General features: G+C 47.2%; 1 protein-coding gene across 1 annotated transcript; it reads right to left on the minus strand.

Moving 5' to 3' along the window:
- Positions 1 to 1,588: 1,588 nt before the first annotated feature.
- On the minus strand, positions 1,589 to 19,746 carry LOC131284842 (E3 ubiquitin-protein ligase lubel). The gene is made up of 22 exons (XM_058313703.1): positions 19,669 to 19,746; positions 19,459 to 19,594; positions 19,212 to 19,360; positions 18,384 to 18,545; positions 17,405 to 17,588; positions 17,105 to 17,325; positions 16,443 to 16,853; positions 15,419 to 15,632; positions 13,814 to 15,346; positions 12,727 to 13,070; positions 12,297 to 12,518; positions 10,667 to 11,044; positions 10,457 to 10,579; positions 9,884 to 10,367; positions 9,200 to 9,606; positions 4,830 to 5,188; positions 4,532 to 4,799; positions 3,666 to 4,238; positions 3,251 to 3,598; positions 3,013 to 3,185; positions 2,202 to 2,370; positions 1,589 to 1,621 (listed from the first exon to the last, which is right to left on the minus strand). The coding sequence occupies exons 1-22, from the start codon at positions 19,723 to 19,725 to the stop codon at positions 1,589 to 1,591; spliced, it is 6,948 nt and encodes a 2,315-aa protein (XP_058169686.1). The 5' UTR covers positions 19,726 to 19,746.
- Between the last annotated feature and the right edge of the window lie 6,026 nt (positions 19,747 to 25,772).

Here is a 25,772-nt window from a genome sequence, read left to right on the forward strand (position 1 = left end):
TAGAACTTCACAGATGTAAAATTGTTACAAAAATATCTTTCGATTTCAACGGCCACTAAGATGAAACACAGTTTTATCTCAGCATCTTAACATTTGCGTAGGGGGTCCGCGACAGTCGCGCGGTAGCGCCGGTTAAAAAATCGGCTCATGGAGCGCCAAGACTTACCACCTAGACGGCGTGGGGTGGAATCCTAACCGAGACCGGACCCTCCCCTGTACGAGAGGACGGACTATCCACGTACACAGAGGGTCAAAGTCTGGTAGGCCCTGGCGCGATTTGTGTTACATTTTTTTGTATGGGGTTCAGGGCCTGTCACGAGACGTCGCGTTACGCGACGCTGCAGTTTAGAACCCGTGTAAAAAGGCCATAACAAACCCACCACGGTACTTACAGCTCCAGGTGAATACAATATAGGTTTACAATATAGGTTATTGTATTTAACTTGCTAGCAACATTCCAGGAATTTCAGTCCTAAAGAATTACGATGGAAGCTACGTTTCAAGATAGAAGGCATGACTGCATGTGGTCGGGCCTGTGTTGCGCCCACAAAACAAAACGTAGGCCGGAACTTTTTTACGGAGGAGAAATGGAGCAGAGTGTTATCATCAAAGCAAACGGTCCTCCGCCTTCTTCGTCGTCCAGCTCTACTGAAAGTCCCATGTATTTTAAAGTAGAATCATCGAATGATTCACATGAAACAATCAATGTTGTGTCGGTCAAAAAGGAGAATCTCCAAACCAACTCGAGTGCCCCCTATCCCAGGCACCACAAGTCACGTTCGACCATAGAGTACGGTCGACGTCAAATACTCCTTGGCTCGTTTATGAACTTAAAGTTGCAGATACCGGAATTGCGGGACAAAACAAGATGCACGCAGAAACAAATTTTGCACTTAGCAACCGTACACTGCAATCAACTGACAACGATCGAACACCAACTTCAGCGGCAGAAGCAACAACTCCAGCAGCGGAAGATGCTGTACCAATGCTACCTAAAGGACTTGTTGCGGAATCAGTAAACCTCTTCAGCTGGAAGTATGGATGAGTATGAAGTATACTTAACTAAAAGAGCAAACCCAAAGGAAGGAGAACTTGCTTTATTTTTATGTTGTCTTTCTTCGGTTACCTTTCTTTCCTTAATTTTTCACCACAGTAACGAGATATTCGACGGCAAGGCATCTGATGAACAGAAAGTGGTGTACCAACGCCGCTAACTAACCATGTTTTGGCGCTAACAGACCTCTTCAGCTTATAGTAGGGATGCGTTTAAAGTATACTTAACGAAAAGAGGAAGCAAACCCCTGTGGAGGGAGGACTGTTATTTTTATATTATTTTTCTCCGATTATTTTCTATCGTTCATTATTCAACACAGTTACGAGATTTTCGACGAAAAGACATCCAAATGATGATCGTGTATAGAGTGTAGTTTCGCTTTCGTTCTTCATTTTATTAATAATGGTTGTAAAAGAGAACTAAGATAGTATTGTTTAAGTCGATAGGCGGCCTTTTGTAGCTCTAGCGGCAATACTGTCACACGTCGTGACAAACGGTCAGGAATATTGGACACCCAGGAGACGAAGATGTGCATCAGTTGTTAAGCGGTATTTGCTCCTTGACGATCTACGGGTTAAGAACGGTAGACAATATATGAACTGAATTATATGAATTCAATTTTAAATATATTTCTTTATCGCATGGAAAAACATAGCAACCAATACCAAATTCAAACATCAAAACTGTGCCACTTAACAGACTTACTTGTCGCATGCTAGCCGATCTAGCATATAGCATCCTCTAATGAAAGTGAAAGTTTATTGGTTCGTTAGTTTTGAAGTTTATGAGCCGCATCGTTAGTGATGAGAGCAATTTAAAGAAACAATTCCTTGTTATAAACGTTAGAAACACAATCAAAAAGCAAAAACATTGAACGAAAGATTGAAAAAAATATAGCAGTTCTTGTTCCCTAAGAGTTGGTAACAGTATCGTCCATTTACATGGCAGTCAGTGCAGTCGGAATCCGCTACCGTAATGTGTCCTCGTTTACAAAATTAAAACATGATAGAGAAATAGAGTTCGACAAAGGCAGAGATGGAGCACAATAGCACGAGAAAGGCAGCGAAAGGCAGGGGAAGTGTTGTTGACCGAGTGGCCAAACGCAACACGGTGCCCGGTGGTGGTATTGGAACGCTAGTCGTCTCACCTTCTGGCACATCTCCCGATAAATAACATCGGTGTCCCAGGGACCCCGTTCCGGGAGTGGTATGCCGCGTCTGCGCAACTCCTGGACACAATCGGTAAGATCCAGTATCGGTAGCGGATCGATCTGCGCTTTCGATACTGTACTGACCAAATATTCAACGTAATGGGTTCTGGAAGAAGCAGATAGAGAAAGAAAAAAAGAAAAAAAAAAAAAACGCAACGCTTAGTTAACATCATGCTCGGGGGCCACCTCTCACCTGGAACAGGTATTCGCGATAAATGCCATCCAACGTGCCATAGGGGCGCGGGGGCATACGCTTGTTAGCGCGTCGCACGATCGACTCGAGATCGTCCGCGTTCAGGATGTCGATTGGGTCAATGCTATTTTGGGTCACCAGGAAGCTAAGGTACTCTATGTAGTGCGGTCTAGAAGTGAACGATGGGAGCGATACGTTTTTCAGTACGTGATCGGTACAATCTGTACGGTGTCTCGAGTCGGGCATGGCTTATGAAGTTCGTTTGTTCAGTAAAAAATAGTTGGCTTTTAATTTTTGCCATTAAATGATGGTTGCCAAGACAACTGATTTCGGCTATTTTCTAATTCAGCAGTATCAAATATAATTCAACAATTCTAATTCAGCGATATCAAAGTAAACCAAAGTAAGAGCTCAACAGGAACATCAAATGGCCAATATCGGTAGGCACGGCAGTCAGGTAGGAAGGTGTCTAAAATAACCTTCATCAAACAAAACTAATGTATCTGAAATAATTTAGTTTATACCATTACAGCAACTGGAACCTCCATGGCCTACCTGCATAGTCCCGCATGTTTCTCTGGCACCTCGGCACTACAGATCATATCCATGAGGCCAGCCGGTGTTTCCTTCTGAAGCGGAATGGGACACTTCGGAATGGTACTCTGTCCGTTCATATGTTCCTGTTTCATCATTTCCGACGGCTCCGTATCGAAAGACACATTATTCATCTGGAAAGAGGAAAATGTATATACTGTGTGTTGACACACATTCCTCCGTATCATCGTCATCATACCAGCAGTAGATTCTGTAGGTCTCGTGGTTCTTTGTCGCGAAGGTAGAACAGACAGTTCCTCGGATGGTGCGCGTGTAGTCCCAACTTGGCGCAGTATGGTGACACACTGCACTTCGCTCCCATCATGAATGGCTTATTGCAGCCATAGCAAAATTCAAACTTGCATTGCGTGCAGGTGAAGTGCATGCAACCACCACGGGCCAGCGAGTAGCGGAACTTGCAGTTTGGGCAGCTGATACCATGCGTCTGTAGGTGCCGCTGGACGCCTTCTGCCTGGAGCTCCGGATCGTTCGCTTCCTTCCACTCGGCATACTTTTCGCAGGTGAGTCCTTCATGCTGCGATTCCCACTGTAACGACAAATTGAGTTTTTGAACTAGCATTTCACTACAAACACACTCTCGCGCTCCTACTTACCGGTTTACGGCACGACGCACAAGTAATTGAGCCACAGTCGGGGCAGGTCAGCCGACGTTGCTTTGGTCGCGCAAAGAAACCGCTCGAACAGTGGACGCACCACTTAAAGTTCGGATCCTGCGTCAGCGTACGATCGCGAATCTTTCGCTGGAACAGATCGTGCACTTCCTCGTCGACAATGCTCTTCAGAAGAATGTCCAGGTTGGAGAAGTACTCCAGCACGTCATCCTCCGTAACATCTGATCCGTTCAAGTTTGGCTCCTTGCAGTACGGGCAGTTGCAGTTCGTAATCGATCGGTTAGTGATCTCCTGTGTGAAGTACTCCTTGGCGCACTCGAGACAACACGTGTGGGTACATTTCAGCATGGAGACGATTTCGTTCATTGGAAATACACCCAGGCATAGTTCGCACTCCTTCTGCAGAAGATCCTTTGCTTCATCGATTGTGTGACACTGCGTGGCGGCCCAGATCGCGCTATCCCTCGCGTACCGCAGCTCGATCAATTGAACGGCGAGCTCCGCTTGGGTAAGGGTTTGAACCAGACCATCATCCAAAATCTTTTTCGCTTGGATCTGCAAGAGTCAGATGGATAAAAGTAAAGTGAAATCAGCAATCCAAGACACCGTTCGTTAATCGAGAACGATAGCTAAAATTTCAAAATCAAATTATCAATATTGCGCGTGTGTGTGTGGTATAGGAAGAGTTCTATGATGTTTAGTTTGAACAGTACTGAAGATCTTTGATCACCGAAGATCATACAGCATGAACACAGCTTAAGGACACTACGTATGCTCTGGGAAAGGGAACGGTCGAACAGGTCAAACAATGTTGTTTTGCCACACTTTCACGCACACACGTAACTTACTTCTGGCGGATCACTGTCCGGTTCGTACGGTTTGACCAGACTCTTGATAATCGTCCTCTCGCTTTCGGTGATCGTCATGCGGCTCTCGTCCTCATCGTCCGTTGTCTGGTAGTCGTCACTAAAGCAAGTTTCGCGATACTTTTTCTTGAGCATCTTCTCGCACGTGTACGAGCTGCTTGTGCTGGGACCGGGCTCATCCGGTGCACCCGTCAGCACAGGAGTGGACCTAGACGATGAGGCACCATCCGAGGCCGGTGTGGAAGCTTTGCTCGTACCGGGTGCTGCTGGAATAGAGGACGACGACGACGACGGGGGCGATGCGCGAACATTGGTGAAGACTTTCGGCTGCACCAGCTTGGACGGTTTGGGCGTCACCTTGGAGGTGCTTGGTTTGGGCGAGTCCTTCGCTTTGCTGAGGAACTCTTTCTGCATCGCCTTGACCGTGTTCGTTTGCACCGTCCCGAATGGGCTACCGGTGGATTTCTTGCGCACAATCGACTGCTTGCGCCCAGAGGGATCGGCGGTAGTGGGTGTGGTGGTAGTGGTGGTGGTGGTGGATTTCTTTTTCGCATCCGATTTAGTAGTTTTGGAAGCCTTTGCGTTAGCTTTGGAAGCGGTGGGAGTTGGTGGTGTTGTCGGTGAGGTCCCGTCATCCGACTGCAAAGTGGTAGCGTTAGTTAATTTAACGGTTAGTTTGGAGGAAGCTTTTTTACGGACGGTTGGACCGTTAGTGGCGGACACGGGTGGCTGAATGTCAACGTTTTGATAAATGTTAGTGGTACGTGGGGGTGCTTCTGGTGGGGAGGCAGGATGAGGAGAATGAACAATGACTTGGGATGGCTGTACCTCGATGAAACTGGATGAAGGTTCTTCGGAGGATGCAGGTGATGGAGGGCGATCGTATGTGCTATCCGGGGTTTGCGTAAGCGCTGCACTTGTATTGCCATTTTGAATGATCGATGTAGGCGGTTTTGATGCATGATCCGTAGCATGAACGTCATTCGCTGGTTGCTGCTGTTCAATAATGCTGTCTTCTTTAACATTCGCAGTAAATTCTGCATTGGTTAAAGGTGCAGGTTCCACATAACTAGGTAGCGAGGAGGCTTTGTTCGCGGTACTTGCGTCATCGGTTATATTAGGTGTTTGTCCTTCATTCACGGTTACATCAACTTTTTCTGCAGCCTGTATTTGTTGATCTGGAGCTGCACCACTCCGTGACGGAGTGCCACGATTCATCGTAGAGTTGTTTATACCATCTCCAACGGTGTCCAATGTTGGGTTGTTTTCGTCTTCCTTGCTTACTGGGATCGACAAAGGATTTTTAATCAACTGACTATCGTTGGATGTAGTCGGGACCAAATCGTCTGACGTAGTTGCTACATCGTAGTGCTCACTGAGTTGACTATCCATACCGTTTAGTACGTTTTCTATGACGTTCAACTTTGATCCTGTCTTAATCACCGTTGCATAATCTGGAACAGTGCTAGCAGCCTCTAGAGTATCCATTGGTTGAAAAGCGGCCACATTAACATATTCCGGAGTAACAATTTCCACCTGCTCCATTTCTGGCGAAAGTTCCGAGACTTGGTTGTGAGTTCCTGATTCCTGTGTGCTGTCTTGCTGCCCTATGTCAAGTGCGAGTGCTAGAACTATCTTTTCCTCTACCACCAAAATGTCTGTGCCAAGCGTTGAGGTTGGGGCAGTAGTTGTTTCGTGCAAAGCATTCTCCTCTTGAGATGCATCCATCTGTTCGGGCAAACCATTCACAACTGGTTCTTGAATGGTGGAGTTCGATAGTAGATCTTCAGATGCTGAAAGTAAGGGACGCTGGACGATATTTTCAGCCAGTTCCACTTGAGATGGCTCGACAGCGGGAACTGGCGTAAGCTCTTCAGTGTTTTGTAAAACCGTATTTCCAGTATCATGTTGAACTGATTCTTTTGGCTGAGGTTCTATCTGAACATTGTTCTCTTGTGGTAAAGTTCCGCCGTTTACCTCGTTCGGGGATATTATTTGTTCCGGAGTTTCAGCTGGGTCAGTGTTTACCATTGAGTTTCGTTCTATGACGGAAGCTGGTTTATTCTCGGTCGTCTCGGTAGAGGTTGTCCTAACCGAATCGTATATCACAGCTGGAGCTTCAGCTTCTGGTAACTCTACCGGTTCGGGTGCGGCTAAAATGGTTTGCTCAATTTTTTCGTTGAGGACATTCTTCAGGAATCCTCCAATAACCGCCTTGGCATTCATCAGTGTCTGTACCTCTTTCATTGTCATCGGTAGGTTCTCCTCAGCAACTAGTGTCTGTTCACTCGATTCCTCCGCTGCCGCCGACGGTAGTATTTCCTGTTCCGGCACGAGCGTGATCTCGCTTATCTCACTCTGCTCCGGGCTGTTCTGAAGTGTTTCCACGCTCGAGGCATGGTGCAGCGGGCCACCCAGATCTGGCAGCGGACCGAGAGCTTCCTCCGTCAGCTGGAGCATGTTGCGCATCTCACTGACGGAGTGTTCGATCACGCTTAGCGCATCATTGAAGTCACTGTCCAGCGGAAGATCGCTCACCTCGGACGCACTGTTCCGCTCGTTTTCTCTCACGACTGCCAGGTTGATCTTCGGTAGAATTATCTCCTGCAATGGTTCCTGGACAGGCTCCAGCTCTTCAATGTGCTGCGACTGCTCGACGCTTCTCGATTTCCCGTTGGTGGAATCGATGATCGTCATCTCGGAAAACATCACTGACCCATCGTCGTCATCATCCTCGTATTCTAGAAAATCCCCGTTCTCATCGACATCGTACTCTTCGTTGGAATCCCACTCCTCTTCCTCTTCTTCTTCACCTTCCCATTCATCCTCATACTCGTCTTCGTAGTAGTCATCCTCGTAGGCGGCATCGTCCTCGTTGAACGTGGCAATGTCGGAATTGATTTCATCTTTCATCTGTTGAATCAACCGTTTAGTGTCCAGCACTAGTTCGGAAAGATTGTTCGACAGCTTTGCGCTATGAACGAGAACTTCATCTTGCGGCACTTCGCCGTTACCTAAGACGTTGGCCTGTTCTTTCGGAGAAGGCTCTCCATTTTCCGCATCTATGGATTCTATCGGCGTGATTTGTTCAATTGCATTTTCGGTGGAAGTGGTTGTCGATGCTTGAGCAGTTTCTTTTGGATTTGTTTGATTTGCTGTCGGAACGATATGGTTTTCAGCATCAGCTTCCTTTTGATTTGATGAAGGAACGGTTTCTGGTTCAGCCTCTGTTCCTTCTATCTTAGGTTCTTCCACCTGTGAAGCAGATTCTGTTGAATCCAAAGCAACTTTTCCGTCCTGCCCAGATTCTTCCGAAACCTGCTGTACTACACTCTTAAGTTGAGCCAACTGTGCAGGGATTGGTTCTGGTTGTTGTGAAGTTTGTGGCAAGAGCAGCTCTTCGTGTTGAGAAGATTTAACAGGTATTGGTTCCGGTTCTTGCACAGCATGGGGCAAGACCACCTCTTCAATTGGAGACACTTGTTCAGGGATTGGCTCTTGCTGTACTTCCCTAGGTTCTTCGATTGTAACCGGTTCCTGGTTTACCGGTAGATTTATATAAATTGGTTCTTCAATCTGTTGGTCCGGAATGGCTCCCACCTCTTCCTGATTGACCGTGCCTTCCGCTTCGACAGTTCGCTCGATAAGATCGACTTTCTCAACTACATGGCGCAATTCTTCAACAGCAACGGCAGTCGACAGGGCAGACGCCTTTGCAGTGTGGGCCAAACCCTCGAAGTCGCTTTCCGAAGAACTCCTTACTGGTCGCCGCGAGAGATAGTTATTCTTGTTGGCCGGTACTCGCGATCCTCGTCGCTTTTTCATTCCCTTCTTCTCGGATGTGATTTCTACCGGAGTTAATGCTGGTGTTTCGATTTTATCAACTGGGATAACTGGAACTTGTGCTGGTTTCTCTGTTGAACGTTCAGCTGTTTCCACTTTAGTCATCACAGTTTGCCCCTGAACTGTCTGTACGACGATCATCTCATCAGCTTGCAAATCTGCAGGTCGCGATATCGACGGTTCCCGTTCAAGCTGCTGCTCCTTCACCGGTGGCTTGTTAAAGAGACTCATAAGTTTTTCGTTGATCGACATAAGATCGTAATAGTCGGTTGATTCAGCCGTTTGTCGTGCCTCGTCGGAGCTGCTATCGATCTGATAATGTCGACGCTTATACCGATCGAACGCAGTCGTTGTTCTCTCATTCTTGATTGCCCTCTGTAGGAACTGCTGAATGTTAGCGTACTCCTGCTCGTCCTCAGCAACTACCACCGGACTCTTCAAAACAACCTCGTTCACCGACACCTGGCGTTCCGGAAACACAGCACTCGGTTCATTTGATTTCTCGAATGGAAAGAAATGGATGTTGCTGTAGTCACTTTCCGTATAGTCTGCCTTCATCAATGTCTCCCTTATGTCGTCCTCGAGTGTACCGGTCGGTTTCGTCCACTGGTCCCCGTGCACGGCGTCCAGTTCCTGCCGAACCTGCTGCACCAGGTTCGGAAGGATTTCCTGTATGTTCTGCTCCACAAAGTCGCGTACGTCGTCCTCGATGGTGCGTTCGAACTCGCCCGGGTGCGCCTGATGCTGGCTGGTGGATGGGCGCACCACGGGAATGGGACTTTTGCTCATGATACGCTGATCACTTGCCTGCGAACGTACCGAGTTGACGGACGGTGAGCGTGAACTCTGCGGCTCTGGGTCAGTGTGGACCAGCTGCGTCAGCAGCTGCTGGATATTGCGCAGCACTGGCGCATTCATGGACTCCTGGTTACGCTCCATTTGTTGGATCAGCGCTTCGATGTCCTTTAATATTTCGGTGTTGCACGAGTTCGACGTGAGCTCTTCACATACCTCTTCTCGCTGGTCGGCATCCTGAGTCGAAGTCAGTGTGGCAATCTCTGGTTCGGTTTGTTCTTCAGGCTCTTGCAACTTCTCGTCGATCCCGTCTGCGATCACGGACGGTTCCTCCAGTACTGTTTGCTTTATAGAACACCCATCTTCTCCAAGCAACTCCTTCTCCACGTGGGCACTGATGAACTGTTGAATATCGCTATCTACGCAGACATTCGCCATTTGTAAATTTTAGAGCAGGAAGCGCACAAAGGAGCCATTACACGAAGTTTTTCCACCAGGGAAGGGTCGCATTGATGTGTGTCGCCCCACAGAAAACACATAGTTCCACGTCGTCGGCCATGGGTCGGGGTTTCGGGGACGAGGGTAAAGAAGTAGAGTGGGGCGGGAGTAAAGGAGGAAAGAAAAAACTAGTATTAATACCACAGTTCTCGCGGCGCGGCCCTCTGTCGGTAGTCTAGTGTTGCGATCGTTTCTTACTGATTCCACTCCGATCCTCTCTGAGGGCCTGCTGGAGCAGCGGTAAGTTCCCGCTGTCGTTGTCGGCCCCGTTCGGGGGCCCCCAGATGCGCATCAGGAACGGCTTGAGCTGCGTCTTGCTCAGCTCGACCATGGCCAGCTCGAGGTTGCCATGATGCGCCGTCAGGCTGGTGACAATGTCTTCGCGCGTAAAGTTACCCTGCTTGGCAATCTCGCGGTACTTGCGTTGCCGCTGTTCGATGCACTCGGTGATTGCTCGCCAGATGTTACCACGATGCTGTCGGAGGGCCTCCCGTGCCTCGGTGGTCGAGATGGTTCCGATGGTGTTTTCACGCTTTTCGTGCCCATACTTCGTAGCCAGCGTTTGTACGGTTTCGATCAGTTTATTCCAGTTTCCGCGTAGCCACTGAACCGGGTGCTTGTCCCCGCAGTGATTGAGAGCGGCCTGTAACTCTTCGGCGCTGAACTGGTACCGTTCTGCTTCCTGAAGATGAAAAGTTATCCATGTGATCAAATATAAAGTTCGACCATCATGGTTGAGATTTTAATAGTTTTGATCAAGTTTCAATTTACCCTCAAGAGAAGTGTCATCTCCGACGGCTCCTCCTTGCCCGATCCATTCTGTACCAACAATCCAGGCTGTCCTTGCTGCACGATCTCTTCCGGATCTATCTGATCATCCATAGTATTTACGAGCTACAAACGAAACGGATTGAAACACAATTACAAACTAATTCCACCGACACTTTCGATTCTAAACACCCTCGCTCTCTCTCTTGTCACCATTGTTTTCTTTGGCTGCGTCTGGGCCACGGTGACCGGGGCTGCCGGGACCACCTTGGCCACCGATGGCTGCGGCTCCTCGATTCGGCGTAGATCACCGACAGTTCGATATTTACTATCGTGGACCGTGGCCGGACGCCCACCTGAGGCACCGCGCGACTGGTTCGCAGCCGTCTGTATGATCTGATGGATGGCACGATCCAGGTAGGACAGGGTTTCATCCTGCTGCTGGCCGTAGTGTACGGATGATGACGATGCGGTGGTGGATGTTGATGGGTTCGGATGGGTCGGTTGATTCAGTGCGGTGTTTGCTTGAAAACGAGTAGAGCTCTGCAGGCCCGGCTGAGGGCTCAGCTCGTGTGGTGATGGTGGTAGACTCTAAAAGGTGGACATTTGGTCTATCATTATTGGGATCTTTTTTTTTGTTTTATTTTTCAGCAATTATCATTTATATTTTGCAACCACTTAAAACTTAGTGCAAACATAGCTATTTGCCAAAACTTACGAATACTAACTACAGTTAGTTTTGGAAGAACATACAATTTAGTTTAGTGTCTAAACGCATCTTTAAAAGCAGCAAATGCAAAAAAGAATTTCTAGTATTCATTCTTAGCTTCTTATTTGTAAATTGTTCGCTTTTTTACAGCTTATTATTATATATTTCCATTGCCAAACAATATGGGAATAAGTTGTTTAGTAAATTAGCAATCTTCAAACATAAATTTACGGAATTTTCAAGAGTGTATTGTAAAATTGGTGGAATGTGAATATGAGCTCGCTTTGTATGTGATCTGATTATGTATGTGATTAATCATGAAGAATTATGATTTCAATTATGAAAAATAATCCCAATATCTGTTGAGAGTAAACAAAAACAAAACTAATCTCCAAAATATCGAAAACAAGGGTAATGAATAGTTATGAATGCTTATTCGTACGTATTGTTGTTATCTATTGCTTTAATCATAAAGCCTTACCAAATCACTCTTACCAGCTCCTGCCACACGCCAATCACAACTGATACCTTCGAGAGGTTAGACAAGCCCTTTTAAAATCTTTGCCACGAACCCGATCAGAACATTCGTTAAAATTGGCCTAATTTCGATAACTAAACGATCGGAGCTACGTCGTCCCACTTATCATCATGTCCCGAAATACTTCAGAAGACATCGTGTGGTCTAGACTGTTGATATTACCGCATATCGTGGATGCTAAAACCATGCTGCAACCATCGGGGGAGAATATGCGGTTTCTTATGAGAGCTATTTATAATCGTTACCGAATTGGAACACGACGTACCGAATACGAAGCCACAAGGAAGCGACGGAGACGACGCATCGCAGCTAGCGTCTTGAGGTTTGGTTAGTTTGACGTTATTTTTAGGGAAGACTGAAACACCTGAGGTGAGCGGAGGTTGGATGCGTACGCGATGTCGGGCTCTTAAATTAGACGGCCAGACAAAGCGTCTGTCAACGATCAAATAATGAAGCATATGCAAATAATGAAGCACGCTGCGTTATAACATGGCGTGGCATGTCTCGAGCGCTTGGCTGATGCCTTCCGCAAATCGGCGTGGGTTAGTAAGGACCAGACACCTTCTCTTAACCGCGTCCCCCTCGTTATGCCATACCTGTGTGTCGCTAGAGATGCTGTTTCGGCTGGCAGGACGATCCACTTGCAGCAGCTGTGGCGTGGCGAGCGAGTACGACCGCTTGTACAGCGATGACCCGTGGTCCTGATTGTGGTGTTGCTGATGCAATGATTTTTCCTCGACCCTGTTGTTGATCGGTTTATCCACCGTTTGCTCTAGGGCGGCGATTTCTTCACGTACTTGTTCGAACGAGTCGTAGGTCTAATGAATCGATGGATGGTGTTGATGGTAGACATTAGAAAACAGATTAACTTGTAGTGACGTATGCCATTAGTAATACGTAGGCTGCTTTGATTCGTGTCACTTGAGACGCGGTTTTTAACACTCGATTATCAAAGTAGACTACGAGATTAGTCGAGATGCTGTCGTGATAATTAAAATAAACAAATATCCAACGGATTTATCATACCTGTGTGGACATATCTTGCGGTGGCGGTGACGTTCCTGTGGAAGCCTTCATGCCTGATCGTTCCCCATCGGGCAGGGCGTTTCGCTTCGCTTCCACCACGATTTCCCTCGGCGGAGAAGGCCCGCAACCAGTGGATACTTTTTCCTTAACGACTTTTTTCTCAACCTGTTCCTCCTTGCCAGCCGCTTTCGGCGGCATCACTGTGCTACCCTGTTGGTCAAACCCATTGCCAACACCATTACCACCACCACCACCACCCGGCTTGCCAACGCCGCCCTCCACCGTCATCCCGGTGTCCATCTCGTCGTCCTCCTCGTCGTCAACGTCAGATTGACCGGCGTCGTCTAGAACGAGAGAACACGAGAAAAGACGGCACCGGATTAAAACACGGAACGCAATCTGTTTTCTTTTTCAAGTTTGGATTTTGTTTCCAGCTTGTAGTTTCTCGCGAAACACAAGAAAAGGGATGCGATCTTTATTTGGTTATGCAACAACTCTATATAGCGTTTTATGTTTCTGTGGTGCTAGTTACAACCAAGTCAGTGCCGATCATCACATTTCCTGTACCTCGTACATGTTATTACACGCGTCTTTTATTTCTATCATAAACTTTACAGAATCGGTGTAAAACAAAACAAAATAGAAACGCGCAATTAGTATTATTTCTACAACAAACGTCAATCGGGGATGGATCCGCTGTATCTTAGAGAGTATGTTAGTGGTTGAATTACATGAATCAGGACGATTTCGCAAGGTCGAGTGTAATATTAACTCTATAGTGCTGCTCAGGAGTAGGGATGGAATCTAACTAACCCTCACACGGTTACCGCGGCACAAGTGGGCGTAACTAGAAACAGGGTGTTGTGCGAATGGAACGGATAGAGATTATCGGGTGCGTGCTTGATTGCTTGCTTGCATTACGTGCGATTAAAACGGAAAAGGAAATTTGTTTGAACCTGAAGGATAGAGTGGTGCCGAAAAGTGCAACGCAAACTTCTTAACACAACCGGGACACACAGGGAACCGGGAGCACGACTTCGCTACTTAGCTTTGGTGCCGGGCCAAAAGGATATTTTGCGGATCCTACCTTTCTTCTTCGCTTCCGTCGGTGCTGTTGGCTTACCGTTGACGGTGGGTTTCTGTGGTGGGACGAGCTGCAGCTTCACTTCGGTGACCTGGGGGACCTCCTGCACGACGTCCGGTGGCGGAGACCGTGACTGGGTGTTCGTGCCGTCGAAGTTGCTGCTCCCGGCACCGCTCACCACGCCGATCGTGGCCGTTTTGCAGCAGATGGCGCAGATCTTCACGCCGGGCTCGTTGACGTATGTGCAGAACTCGCACTGCCACTCGCAGTTGGGGGCTACCGGGGCCGGTGGCGGCGGGGAGTCCTCCAGCACCGAGCGCCCAAAGTCCTCCACCTCGGGTCGCGTGTCCTCGTTGATGATATTTTTGATCTCGACCGTCTTCAGGTGCCGCTGCTCGTCGGAGTCCGATTTCGCCGGAGAGATGGTCCGGAACTCGAGCAGCCCGTTGACGACCTGCTGCTGGGGGGGCTTTTCCGGCGGGGTTCGTGCTTTTCCCGCCTTACCCTTGCCACGGGTTTGCTCCTCCTGCTCGTCGGAATCGTTTGCAATGAACTCGGTGCTGGAGTGCTTCCGCTGCCGTTGCTGTTTCGTGGCGAACCGTCGCTTTTGCTCTCCGTCCGTGTCGGGAGTGTGCGAGTCGGAAGGAATTTTCTTCGGCACCGGCGCGGCGGCGGGCGCCTTTCCTCCGCCACTCGCCTTAGAGTCGCTGCTTATCTTGCGCTGCCGATCGCGTCCATCGGAGTCGGAGCTTTGCTTTTTGGCCGGAACCGCACCGGGTTGCTTGTTGGCCTTTCCAGCCAACCTGCGTCGATCGTGATCCGGTTCGGAGTCGTTCGTCAGCGAGTCGGACGTGGGTCGTCGTGCCGAGGCGGACAGATTGTTCTGTGCCGCACGCAACTTCGCCTGCCGTCGTCGCTCGAAGTCCGCATCGGAGTCGTTCGTCAGCGAATCGGAAGTGACCTTCCGAGGTGAGCTAAACCCATCGTTGCTCGAGCGTGTTCGACCCGCCGGCGTTGACGGGGCTACTCGCCGGGTTCCTTCCGGTTCCGCATCCGACTCGTTGGTGTACGAATCCGACGGTGGCTTACGTGAAGGTGACGCGAGGGCCATCTTGTCGAACCGCTCCCGTGCACCGAACTCCTCCCGCTCGTACCGGTTGGCAGCGGCCGGTTTGCGCGACACGGGGTAATCGATCAACGAACGTGCCGACGATCCTCCGCCACGGCGATCACGGTTGAAGCGCGAATGTTTCACGCTGGACGCACGCACAAACGCCTGGTTCGGCGGTTCCGGCTCGTCGAAGTCGATGCTGCTGGTCGAGTTGAGACGCTCGCGGCGCCGACGATCGGTACCACGTCCTCGCGAGCGGCGGAACTCGTCCTCGGAGTCCTCGTCATCGGTCAGATCGTCGACGAAGCTGTTCCGGTTGAGGTTCCGCATGGACATGGTCGACTTGCGTGACTTCACACTCAACGCCGGCGATGCGGCCCGAGAGCGGGAGTTTGCGCGTGAACGTGGCGGTGGCATTGCGACACCTGCGGGTGGAAAAACGATCAGTGATTACAGTACACCGAATGGCAGCTCAACGTCTGATGGGGTGTTCCTACCTGGCATCATTGGCATCATTCCCATCGGGTATGGGTACATTCCTCCCCAAGCGTTCGCCCATGCCGGCGGATAGCCGGACGGGTCCTGTGGGAATCCGTGTGGTGAAGGCGACGGAAGGTTAAGACTCATGTTGGAACCATTCTGCGAACCACGGGCCATCCAGGCATTCATCTGGTTCCACTGCATCGGGTTAAAGTGCGCCATCGATTGGGCCTATGGTAAGGAAATATTATGAAACAGTTATTATTACATTTTTAATAATGTCGCAGTGGATATTTAAATCAGGAAATATTTGTCCACTATAACGCGTCCTTTCAGAAAGCTTCACCTTCCGATAAAGTATCTTTGGAAAAATATGTTACGCAAGTGAAATAAGTTTGCAGTTAGTTGTTGATTCAACGAGATTCAACTCGTGTATTTCGATCAGCTCAAAATGTTCTATTTTCAAGTTTGTGAGTTTCTTTTTGCAATTTAAATTTTAATTAACTATTGATTTGAATGTTGAACCTATGAATTTTTAATTAATCTTTTTTCAGTACCAAAAAGGCACGATTGGGAACCTAATCAACTGAGAAGATTAGCAAAAAACTAAAATATAAATGTTGACAAAAAATTTGAAGTAATTAAAGCTGATATCGTTTATTCAAAATGATCTAATTTAATACACACTGCAAAAGGGTGAGATATTTTTAAATCTAATCAATTTGGTGAGATCAATGCAGCTTAAAAGTTGGAATTACAGAAAAGATTACCTAATCTTAGGGGTCAACAATATTTAAAAAAATATTTTTAACGCGAAAAAGAACTCCTTATTTAAGAATTAACCTTCACATGGCCGCTTTGATTGATAACTTTACACTAATAACTGGCATGAAAATGGGAAGAGTAAATTTATTATACTTAATGTACTCAAGTTGTAACCTCATCAGGTTGTTTGATTAAGTGAACGCTTGCCTGATTAATCGAAATTTTACCATGGACAGATGCAAGGACCCACAACGGGGAACTTCTTTGCTGACTCACCTGATGCAACGGGTTGAATCCCCACATGTTTGGCTGCTGCAGTGGCGGTTGGTGCAGATTAAAGACGGACGTGCTGAGACTCCGCGGTGCGTTCGGCATCATCGGGGGCGAGTCGCCAAACTCCGAGCGCTGCGTGGGAGAAACAGATGCAGGTGGTGCATTACTGGCATTCAGAGCCGGCGCTAGTCCGGTCGGTGCGCCGGGAAGCAGATTGATGCCCGACGCAACACTGCCAGATCGTATTCTGGGTGCCGGCGGATGAAGCCAACGTTGCTGCAGGTGCGCCTGCTGATGCATCGGTCCGCCGACGTGGGGCGACACCTGAAGAAACTGGTGCTGCGGATGCGGTTGCTGAAAAGTGGCCGACGTTGGTCTGCTGCGGAAGCTGTTTGACGATTCGGTAGCGGATGACTGTAGATTGAAACGTTGGACACAGAAAGCACAGCGTGAGTGAACGGTTTGGCGACGTTACGTTCCAGGTCGTTTGCCAACCGGAGAGGTGATTTGTATGGGAGCGACATCACAAGGGACACATACACACACCCTGTTTTCCCTTTCGGAAAAAGGGCCTGCATTCACAGATGAGTTGCACATTGACGCAAAAAGCAATATTTGAGGCCACTTAACGGGAAAATAGGAATGGAAAAGCGGTATTGAAATACCTGCAGGTCCGTGTTGGACGTTAAGCTGGCCCGGCGGCTGCGGTCTCCGTCGCCGGATTTCATCGTCTCCTGGTGCTGCCGGTAGCGTTGCTGCAGCAGCGTCATCCGATCCAACGTGGCGGCCGTGTTGTTCTGGATCTTTTCCATCGTGGTCGACACGGATCGGCTCATGCCGACCGATGGCGATCGCTTCGATACGGTATCTAGCGATGAGTTGGAAGCTGGTAAGTGGGGAGAGAATGTCGATATTTCACTTTCAGTTGATGTTTTCCTTCTTTTTGACAGTTTGACCAAACTCACAATGAATTTTGTTCTCCGGTGGATCGGGTAAAGGCCTGTTAGACGGATGAATGAAACGCTTCAAGGAGTTCATCTTTTCCCGTAATGAAAGTGCCGGACTTGGTGGCGGAGGGGGTGGCTTCTGTTGCTGTTGTTGTTGCTGCTGCTGATCCGGTTGCCCTTGCGGAACTGTTGTGGGGATTGTCTGGGAACGCAAACATGTGTTCGTATTAGAAATGTAAACGAGTTTATCATGAACCTAGCTGCTTCTATCGTTTCTATATTATCAATTCACGTTTGGAGTTCAACAATTCAAAGTGTTGTCTCTTTTCGTCTTCAACACACTAGTTAATTCGACTAGATTGCAAACATCTGCAGGGTTTTCGTAACGCTGTTGTTAGCTTCTGATTAAACTGGGTAAAGCGACTAAAGATAACCCACTGTCAAACCGAAAACCAAATGAAAACACATGCACAATTTCTTTTCATTACTTGTTCGGGTCATTATATTTTATTTGCCATTTCACATAAAATCTTTCTGTTTTCTGCTAGTAGCCAATTATGGTTTTTTAGTTTTTTTCCGAAGTATTATTCGGCCATGGGACAGTCGTGCTCTTTTTTTAAATTATTGTTTAAGTAAGAAAAGCTTTTGACAGCAACGTTTAGTGTTTTGCAGGACGGTTAAGAAAAGCTTTAAACCTGGGAAGGAAGTTAATTTGGTATTCGGTCATTTGTTTCATTATTTTTTTAATCAAAGATATATTTGCTCCAAACGTCCATTGGAGCTCGTTTTCTATTCGAACTGGGCTGGACTCGTTTGCGTTACAGTAATTTTTCAGGGGGTGGTCGAAGAAGTGTTTCCTTTTCCCTACCAGGGGGTTTGTTGTGTACTCGTCCCCAAAACCAATGGAAAACAAAACAAGACAATGTGGTCGGCGAAGTCAGTAGCTTTGTAGGGGGCCAACACGTCAACGTCCTCAAGAAAGCGTGCAGCAGCGTACCTGGTCCTGCTTGCGGCCCATCATAGGACTAGGAAAGTGGAAGCTTCCGGGGCGCTTGTTTTTCCTCGGCGGCGGCAACGGGCCGCCCACTCCGGCCTCGCCTTTCGGTGGCAGCGGAGGCTTCACCGTGCTCGGTGGCGTTGGCGGTGGCGGATCAATGGGCTACGGAAGAGGAAATAGAACGAAGAGACCGAGCGGATGGGAAATTTGTTTTGATTTAACTTTATTTTTGATTTCATGTTGTTTTGTTTTCGTTTTGTATGGCGTTTTTCCGAAGCAGCTGCAGCCGGTGATGGGTGACGCGTATATGAATGTGGGATTTTGTTTTTTCCTTCTGCTGGTGGAGATGCCAATATGGACGCGAAATGGGAGGAGCTGATCTATGCGGTCGTCCAGTGCGGGGGAAGAATCTATTTTTATGGATTAGTGCAGCATTCCCACTTTTGCTGGGTTTTTGTTTTTCCTTGTACTATGGATGTTCGTTGACATTTAAATGGATTAAAATAACTGCCTTCTAATGCTACTCTAACATCGCTGCGGACACCGACGGCTTGTGCTAGAGGACTCTTACATTATTCATGGAGAGTCTTTTTAGTAATAACAACAACGAAGAAAAACTACCAAGGAATGGCACTGGTCGAGTCTCAGCCGTCCCATAGCCATGAGTGGAGAAGGTGGATGGAAAATGGCACGGAATCGGGTGAAGGCCGAAGAACGAAACGCCACTATGAACGCATGCAACATGGGATGGAAAAATATGGCTGACTGCAACCAACTAGAGCACGGATGGGGCACATGATCACACACACACACACACCCGGCACCTACCTTTCTGGCGTGCGTTTGACGTTTCGGGTGACGATGGTAGCGATCGTCGCAGGAGGCGCAGAAGAGGTTCGAGTCGCACTGTTCACAGCGAACGATCGGCGAGACGGAGCCACAAAGATCGCACTTCATCACGGTGAGTCGTTTGATGTCTGTCCGGTTGCGATGAAGAAACGGGAAAGCAAAGAAGATTAAAAATGCAAATCTACTACAAGGGAGTTTTCCAGGTGAGAACACTCGCCCGACTTACCTGGTGATTTCAGCGGTACTGGCGGCGGGGCGTTGGAATACTGCTGGTTCGCCACATCGATGACCTCATACTCGGGATCGGTGGCGATGACGGGGGGTGGTGGAGGTGGTGGACCTACACGGTCGCTGCTTTCGGTCTGTGGGAATTTGGATTTGGAAGCTTATTTTCTCAACATAAAGCCGAATGTTTGGTTTGGTCACGTTTTCTTACCACCCATGACGGCATGTTGCGGGCTGTCCGGAATCTACCCGTAGGACCCGAGTCCATGCTTGACGGTGTCGTATTTGATTGACGGAAGTTCTGTGCGGAAGAAACACCGAAAAATCAGGTGAATGAATCCTAAGCAAATTAAATGTTTAAGAAAAGAACAAATATTTTAAATTGAAAAGCATTGCTATGTGGAGAGATTGTTAAACATATTTTCACAGTCTGAGTTTTTGTTAAATGAATACAGGATTTAATATATTAATTTTATATCGACAGAGGATAAAAATTCACTGCTGGTTTTCACTTTTGAAACAGCTTTTTGTCTTTCCACTACGATGCCGTTAGACGATCGCGTTGATTATAACTTTTTCACCGTAATTTTAAGGATTGAACAATGTTCGATACAGTTCATTATCAAAATAAGTTAATTGTGGGCAAAGTGTATTGTTAAATTTAACCTCAACGTGATTTTTCATTTTGGTTGCAAATGAAGAGACGAATTATCTAATCTGGTTTAATTTGTTTCTCTTTCAGGCTACTTCTTATTGCTATATTGTTTACAGTACGTCCAACATATCACCGCTAAAGTCTTCATAATACGAACATCCAAAACCGGTGAATCCCGAATGCACGCTAACATAGCGTTAAAGATGCATGATTTATTTTTAAATCGTATTTACGTTACACACATGCGAGGCACGAACGGTTGCGTTGTTGCGAAGGTAAGGTTCGAGTTGTGTAATATCCCCGCGGTTTTTTTTTTGTGATAGTGGGTTAAGTGTATTCGAGGGCTTGTTTTTTTCTTCCTCTCGTTTAAAATCGCTTCTGCTAGTATAAACAACGTTTGTTTATTTGGGTTAGTTCACTTTCAGTGTCGAGCGTTAGCAACCGGTACAAGAATGCAGCTCATGCATGGCATCGGCTTAACGATGGAGGCGCATGGTGTTTGATACATGGTAAGTTAATTGTAATACTTTTTAAGCCAAATCTTCCTCAAATCGCCAAATCGCCTTTAGATGTGTGTATAAAATGGAAATATTTAGAAAGGTGGCATCGGTATTTTATACCAGATGTGAATGCTTTAAACGAACAACTCAATTTACATCTCCTCGTTGAAGATTTGAGCAGAGAACATAACCACAACGTTAGGTTAATGTTTATTTTAACGATATTATAAACTTCCGCAAAATGGCAGAGAATATAAACGATCCATTTGCAGAACCGAAACTATTCAACCAGGGATGATCGCGCGCTGTTGGCCCGAAAACCCTTTTAGAAAATCCAAAAATAAAACGTTCCAACGTTCCGGTTGCTGGAAAAGTGGAACACCATCTGTCGGAAGTTTAGTTTATTGTCCGAGCTCACATTTAAATCAGATTTGGAACGTAGACCTATTTGCAATTTCAAGCGGTACACACCAATGGAGTATGCACTGAAATAAGTATAGAGGAGAGCAGGCAAGTGCTAAAAGTACAGGAAAATAACACCATGCAGTGTAACGCATGCAAACACTCGTCCCTGATTTGTCATCGAATGTATTTAAAGCCTCATGCCAGTCTCAGTCGCGTTCACTGACTGACAGAGCCGTCAAACCTTGCACTTTGAACAAGTTCACAAGTGAAATGCTTCTTGACGAAAACCGTCGAATACGTGAGATAAAAAACAAGATTCGACGATAGTTTGCCCAGGGACATAAGAAACGTTAAAAAACCACGGAACGACGTCAGCGCTTGACAGTTGTAAACTTTTTTCTCTGATTTGATCTATGGCTAGAACTGATGCGAAACAGGTTTTGGCAATTTAACATTTTTCAAATATAAAAATATCAACTGATTTTTTCTTGTTGCAAACAACAAGTATTTTTTTTTAAACGCAACTACTTGTATGAGTAGATCTGTTCCATGTGCTTTTCACATAAATTGCATCTAAAGTGTGTAGTAACGTTGATGCTAAGTTTTCGTTCTCGTTGATTAATAGAAGACTCTTAACCTGATTACAATATATAAGATTTGTTCCACGTTTCACTAACAACGAGTAAATATTATTTCATCTTCAAGTTAATTTGCATGGCGAGTTCTTGCTCACGCTTCCGCATTCCTTCGCAAACGCAAGCCTGACACGATCACCACCGCCATCAAATGTTAAGCCCTAATGTGCATGAACTTCGCTGGCGCCGAGCTACACTTCCTCCAGACGGAGCGGATGGATGGTCGTGCGGGGAAACCGTCGGAAAAATCACATTTCACTCGCAGCTCATTTGCCGACGAATTTTCTCCGACAAACTCGACAGAAACCGGCAATAAATGCTGTGGATCGTTTTTAGATGATCGTCGCGACACAACGCGAGATGTGCGCTTTTCTCGCCGTCTTCGCGTCACCCATGGTTTGTTCTTTTTTTGCGCTCCTCTCACTTTCGTTCTTTCTCTGTTTCTCTGTGTTTATTGCGATATGCACCACTTTGTCTCCGAGAGACCCACTAAAATGGTACCGATTTTCTATTTTTAATATAATCTTAGTGCAAGCAGTGCGGTTAGATCACACACATCTGCACACACACACACACGGATGGGCCAGGTAGGGCATGACACCATAACTTCACACAACCACACACACACACACACATGGCCTTTTGACACTTACACTCATCTCAATCGCATAGCACGTCCGGCTGCGAAACGTTGCCCGGGAGCACTATATTAATAAAATCGCTGAATTTTCCACCGCCGACTTGCTGGTAAAGTAAAATGGAGTGAATTTATCTGCCCACTGGTTGCACTAGTATCCTTTTTCCTTCGTTAGGGCCTAGAATCACCCGTACTTTTCTCAAACAATCTGGATTGTTAGCACTAGCTGGTGAAAATTCGGCTGGAGCCGCTTCACTTTGGAATTTTTCACTTAATTCTTGCACATCCAATAAAGAAATCGTTGGACAAAATCTCCACTTTTCACACGGGCAACTAGATTCGAGTCGCCCGATCACTTCCAGTTGCCGCTGCAACAAGTGCCCGGGTAAGCGAAACGACCGGCCGACTGAGGATGGAGAAAATTTTCCCACCCACGTTTGCCAGAAAAGGAATCTTTTTATATAACTCCACCGCCGGCTGCAGAGAACCGCCGAGAAGCTGAGACCGGGAAAGCGTACGCGTTGACGAACGATCACTGACTGTGAGGCGGTTGGCCCGAGCCGAGGCGGATTAAGCCGAACCGAACCGGCGAATGTGGTTTCGGGCAAAAATTGAGAACGATCTGATGGCGTCTCTCACCGTTTGCTGGCGCATTGGCACTTTGGGAAAAACGCTGTTACAAATCAAATTTGTCCACTTAACGGCTCATGCTGGGGATCGTCTCTCGGGCAAGGTGATTTTCCCGAACCAGGGTATGTACATTCCCTACGGTTGCATGGAGTTTTATAACGAACAATGCTAAATCCTCACCGGAACAATTACATTAACCAAAGTTGCTTGTATAAATGGTCTTATCAACCGGACCCTTCGCTGCCGGCAAGACCTTCAAGGTTCATGATTCGCAAGGATGCCTCTACATTCCTTTCGGAGCATAACATTAAGTCATTCGAAATCAATGATTTCTCGGGCCCTTTTGCCTTGAGTCATGTTGTGTATGACGATTTTTCTAACATCTACAGTTGTCTGTTTAGACATTATCAATTATTTAAATATCCTTTACACTACTAACTACTAACTTAATCATCTCTAGCTCACCTACTAATTACTGGCTTAAGTGACTTGTCATATTGATACTTGACTATTTTTGTTCCATATCGTCGAGAAATTCATGATAAAATGACGTGTTCGACTTAGAGTGCCTGGCACGAAAAAACGACTTTTTTTGCATATTCGTAAAGAACAATGGTTCGAGAAGTCTCATGTGAAGTTTCGTGTCGCTAGCTGCTTCGAAGAAAAATATAACTTGACTCAAAGTGAAAAGATTGTTCGATTTTCAAGTGTCCAACTTTGAATGCCTGGTGCTGTACGAAAAACGCTCGGAATTTTATTTCCCATAGCAAAGATTTAAATACCAACATTTCGAAAACTAGAATTGATTCAAGTCATAGCAATTAGAGGAGTCTATACTTGTTCAACTGACGAAATAAATAAACGAACAACTTCCACAATCCAAGTTTGCAAATTTCAAAACGCATTCTTGGTTTACAGGACTTTTCTAAAATTATATGAGCAATGCACACTTTATCGCATAGCCATGCTACCTGGAATGGCAATCGAGAGCTTTACTGGGGGTAATTCAAGAGAGAAGTTGGTCATCATTGTTTAGGAACCCTGGCGAGTCAGTTAGTTGTGAGTATGTTGACAGGGCTAAACCACCTTCATAAGGGCCAAAACACCTTCAAGGGTCCTGACCACCTTCACTCAGCACCGTTACCCATTGTGCTAAGCCACCCAAAACCGCTCCGGAGCGATTGTGCGCAGTTGATCAGCGCTCTTGATACACCGGCGGCCACTTCTTTTGGATCTAATTTTAACCTTCCCGTTTAGCCCACGGCTCGCGACAAGTCTATGTCATCTCCTCCAACCAGCACCACCACCACCGGCTCCTTTTCTATCCTCAGCATCGCAGCAGGCCTGCCTCACACGCCGGCATCGTCGAAGGCGCGTTAGTGTTCATGTTTTTTGCGACACTCTCCGATGCATGTTTCGAAACCGGCCCGCACCTTGCCACCGTTTTGCGTCATAGCGCCACGTCACTCGGTTCATTGTCGCACGAGTTCCGGGAGGTGCGAAAAAGAAAACCGCTATCCGCTTACATTGCGACATGCAAAATTCGATGGAGGCGCCTGGTGCTTTGTGATGAAAAGGATATTTAAGCAAAATTAATATTAATTATAGTGTGTAACAAAAACTCCAACCTTTTTCAGTGCCAAAGCTAGTTGCAGGGGTGAATCTGTCATTAATTATTTATTCCCAATGCCCTCGACCACGTGCCGGAAAGCATGGATCCAATCGAGTGGAAAGTATGTAATGCCTCGTTATTTTCATTCCCATTCGTTTTTCCGTCGCGAATGATGCGAGTGCAATTACCCACGTGGTTCGAAAATAAACGACCTCGATGCAAACGAGACCGCAAACTTAGCGTAGGGGCATTGACAGTGGTTAAGCCTCGCGTTCCATTTCATTCGTCAACGTAACCTTTGCCCATTTTTCCGCCTCGTCCCCGGTGGGACTGCCCTTCGCCCATGGCTTTCCCTCCCGAGCGGCAGCGAGTAAGCTTTTTCGTTTTTGTTTTTATGACCTCGTTCTTAGGCGTCGCAACAAGGCTAGCAACAATCTAGCGTGGTAGGAGTTTTTCCCACCCACGCCAATTGGTTTCCGCTCGCGGCACGCGGGAGACAAGGATAGAAGTGCGATGAGAAAAAAACCAAAAGAGAAAGGAAGGGAGAAAGTTTTCACGAATACATTCACCCGAGCGATGGTTGAGAGGATGTTTGACAGCTCCTGAGCGCGCTCTCAATTACACCAACACTAGCTGGGTCGAGTAATACTAGCTGTTTTTTTTAGTATCGTTTTTCTGTTGATTGACGGATGAAAACAAACACACGGATCGGGTCGGATTGGCCGATACCGTTACACGAGCTGGCGGAAAACGCACACGTTTTTCGGCCCTCGTTTTTGACGTTTCCAACAACCGGCATCGTCGAGCGAAAGCATGAGTGGAGTTTGCGCCGCACGCGTCTGTCCGTTGGCCCGGTTTTGAATTAACCGGTATCTTCGGTTCCAATTCGGTGTCCATGAACATAGCATAAACTCACCTCTGTTGCGGTTTTTCTTCCAGCAGGAGTCATTAGTGAGTGTGAAAAACGTGGTGGGCACCCTTGGGTTTTGGGTTTGTGTTAACTTAAGCAAAACCAACACACCCAAACGCAGCAGGCCGTCGTAAACACGAATGTTGACAGCTGTCGCCAGCACGACGACGGCTTCCGGGCAATGGACTGCAAAGTTTTCCCGAACGCCAGACGCGCACACCTACCAACCGGAGGGGTCGACCGCAGTTAAGGGAAAACCGATCGTGCCAGTTGTTTCGTAGCGTTTCCGTAGGTTAGATGTCGACCGCATCGCAAGGAGGTCGCTGCCACC

Source organism: Anopheles ziemanni, chromosome 2 (genome assembly GCF_943734765.1).
Source record: "Anopheles ziemanni chromosome 2, idAnoZiCoDA_A2_x.2, whole genome shotgun sequence".
Classification (NCBI taxonomy): Eukaryota; Metazoa; Arthropoda; class Insecta; order Diptera; family Culicidae; genus Anopheles; species Anopheles ziemanni.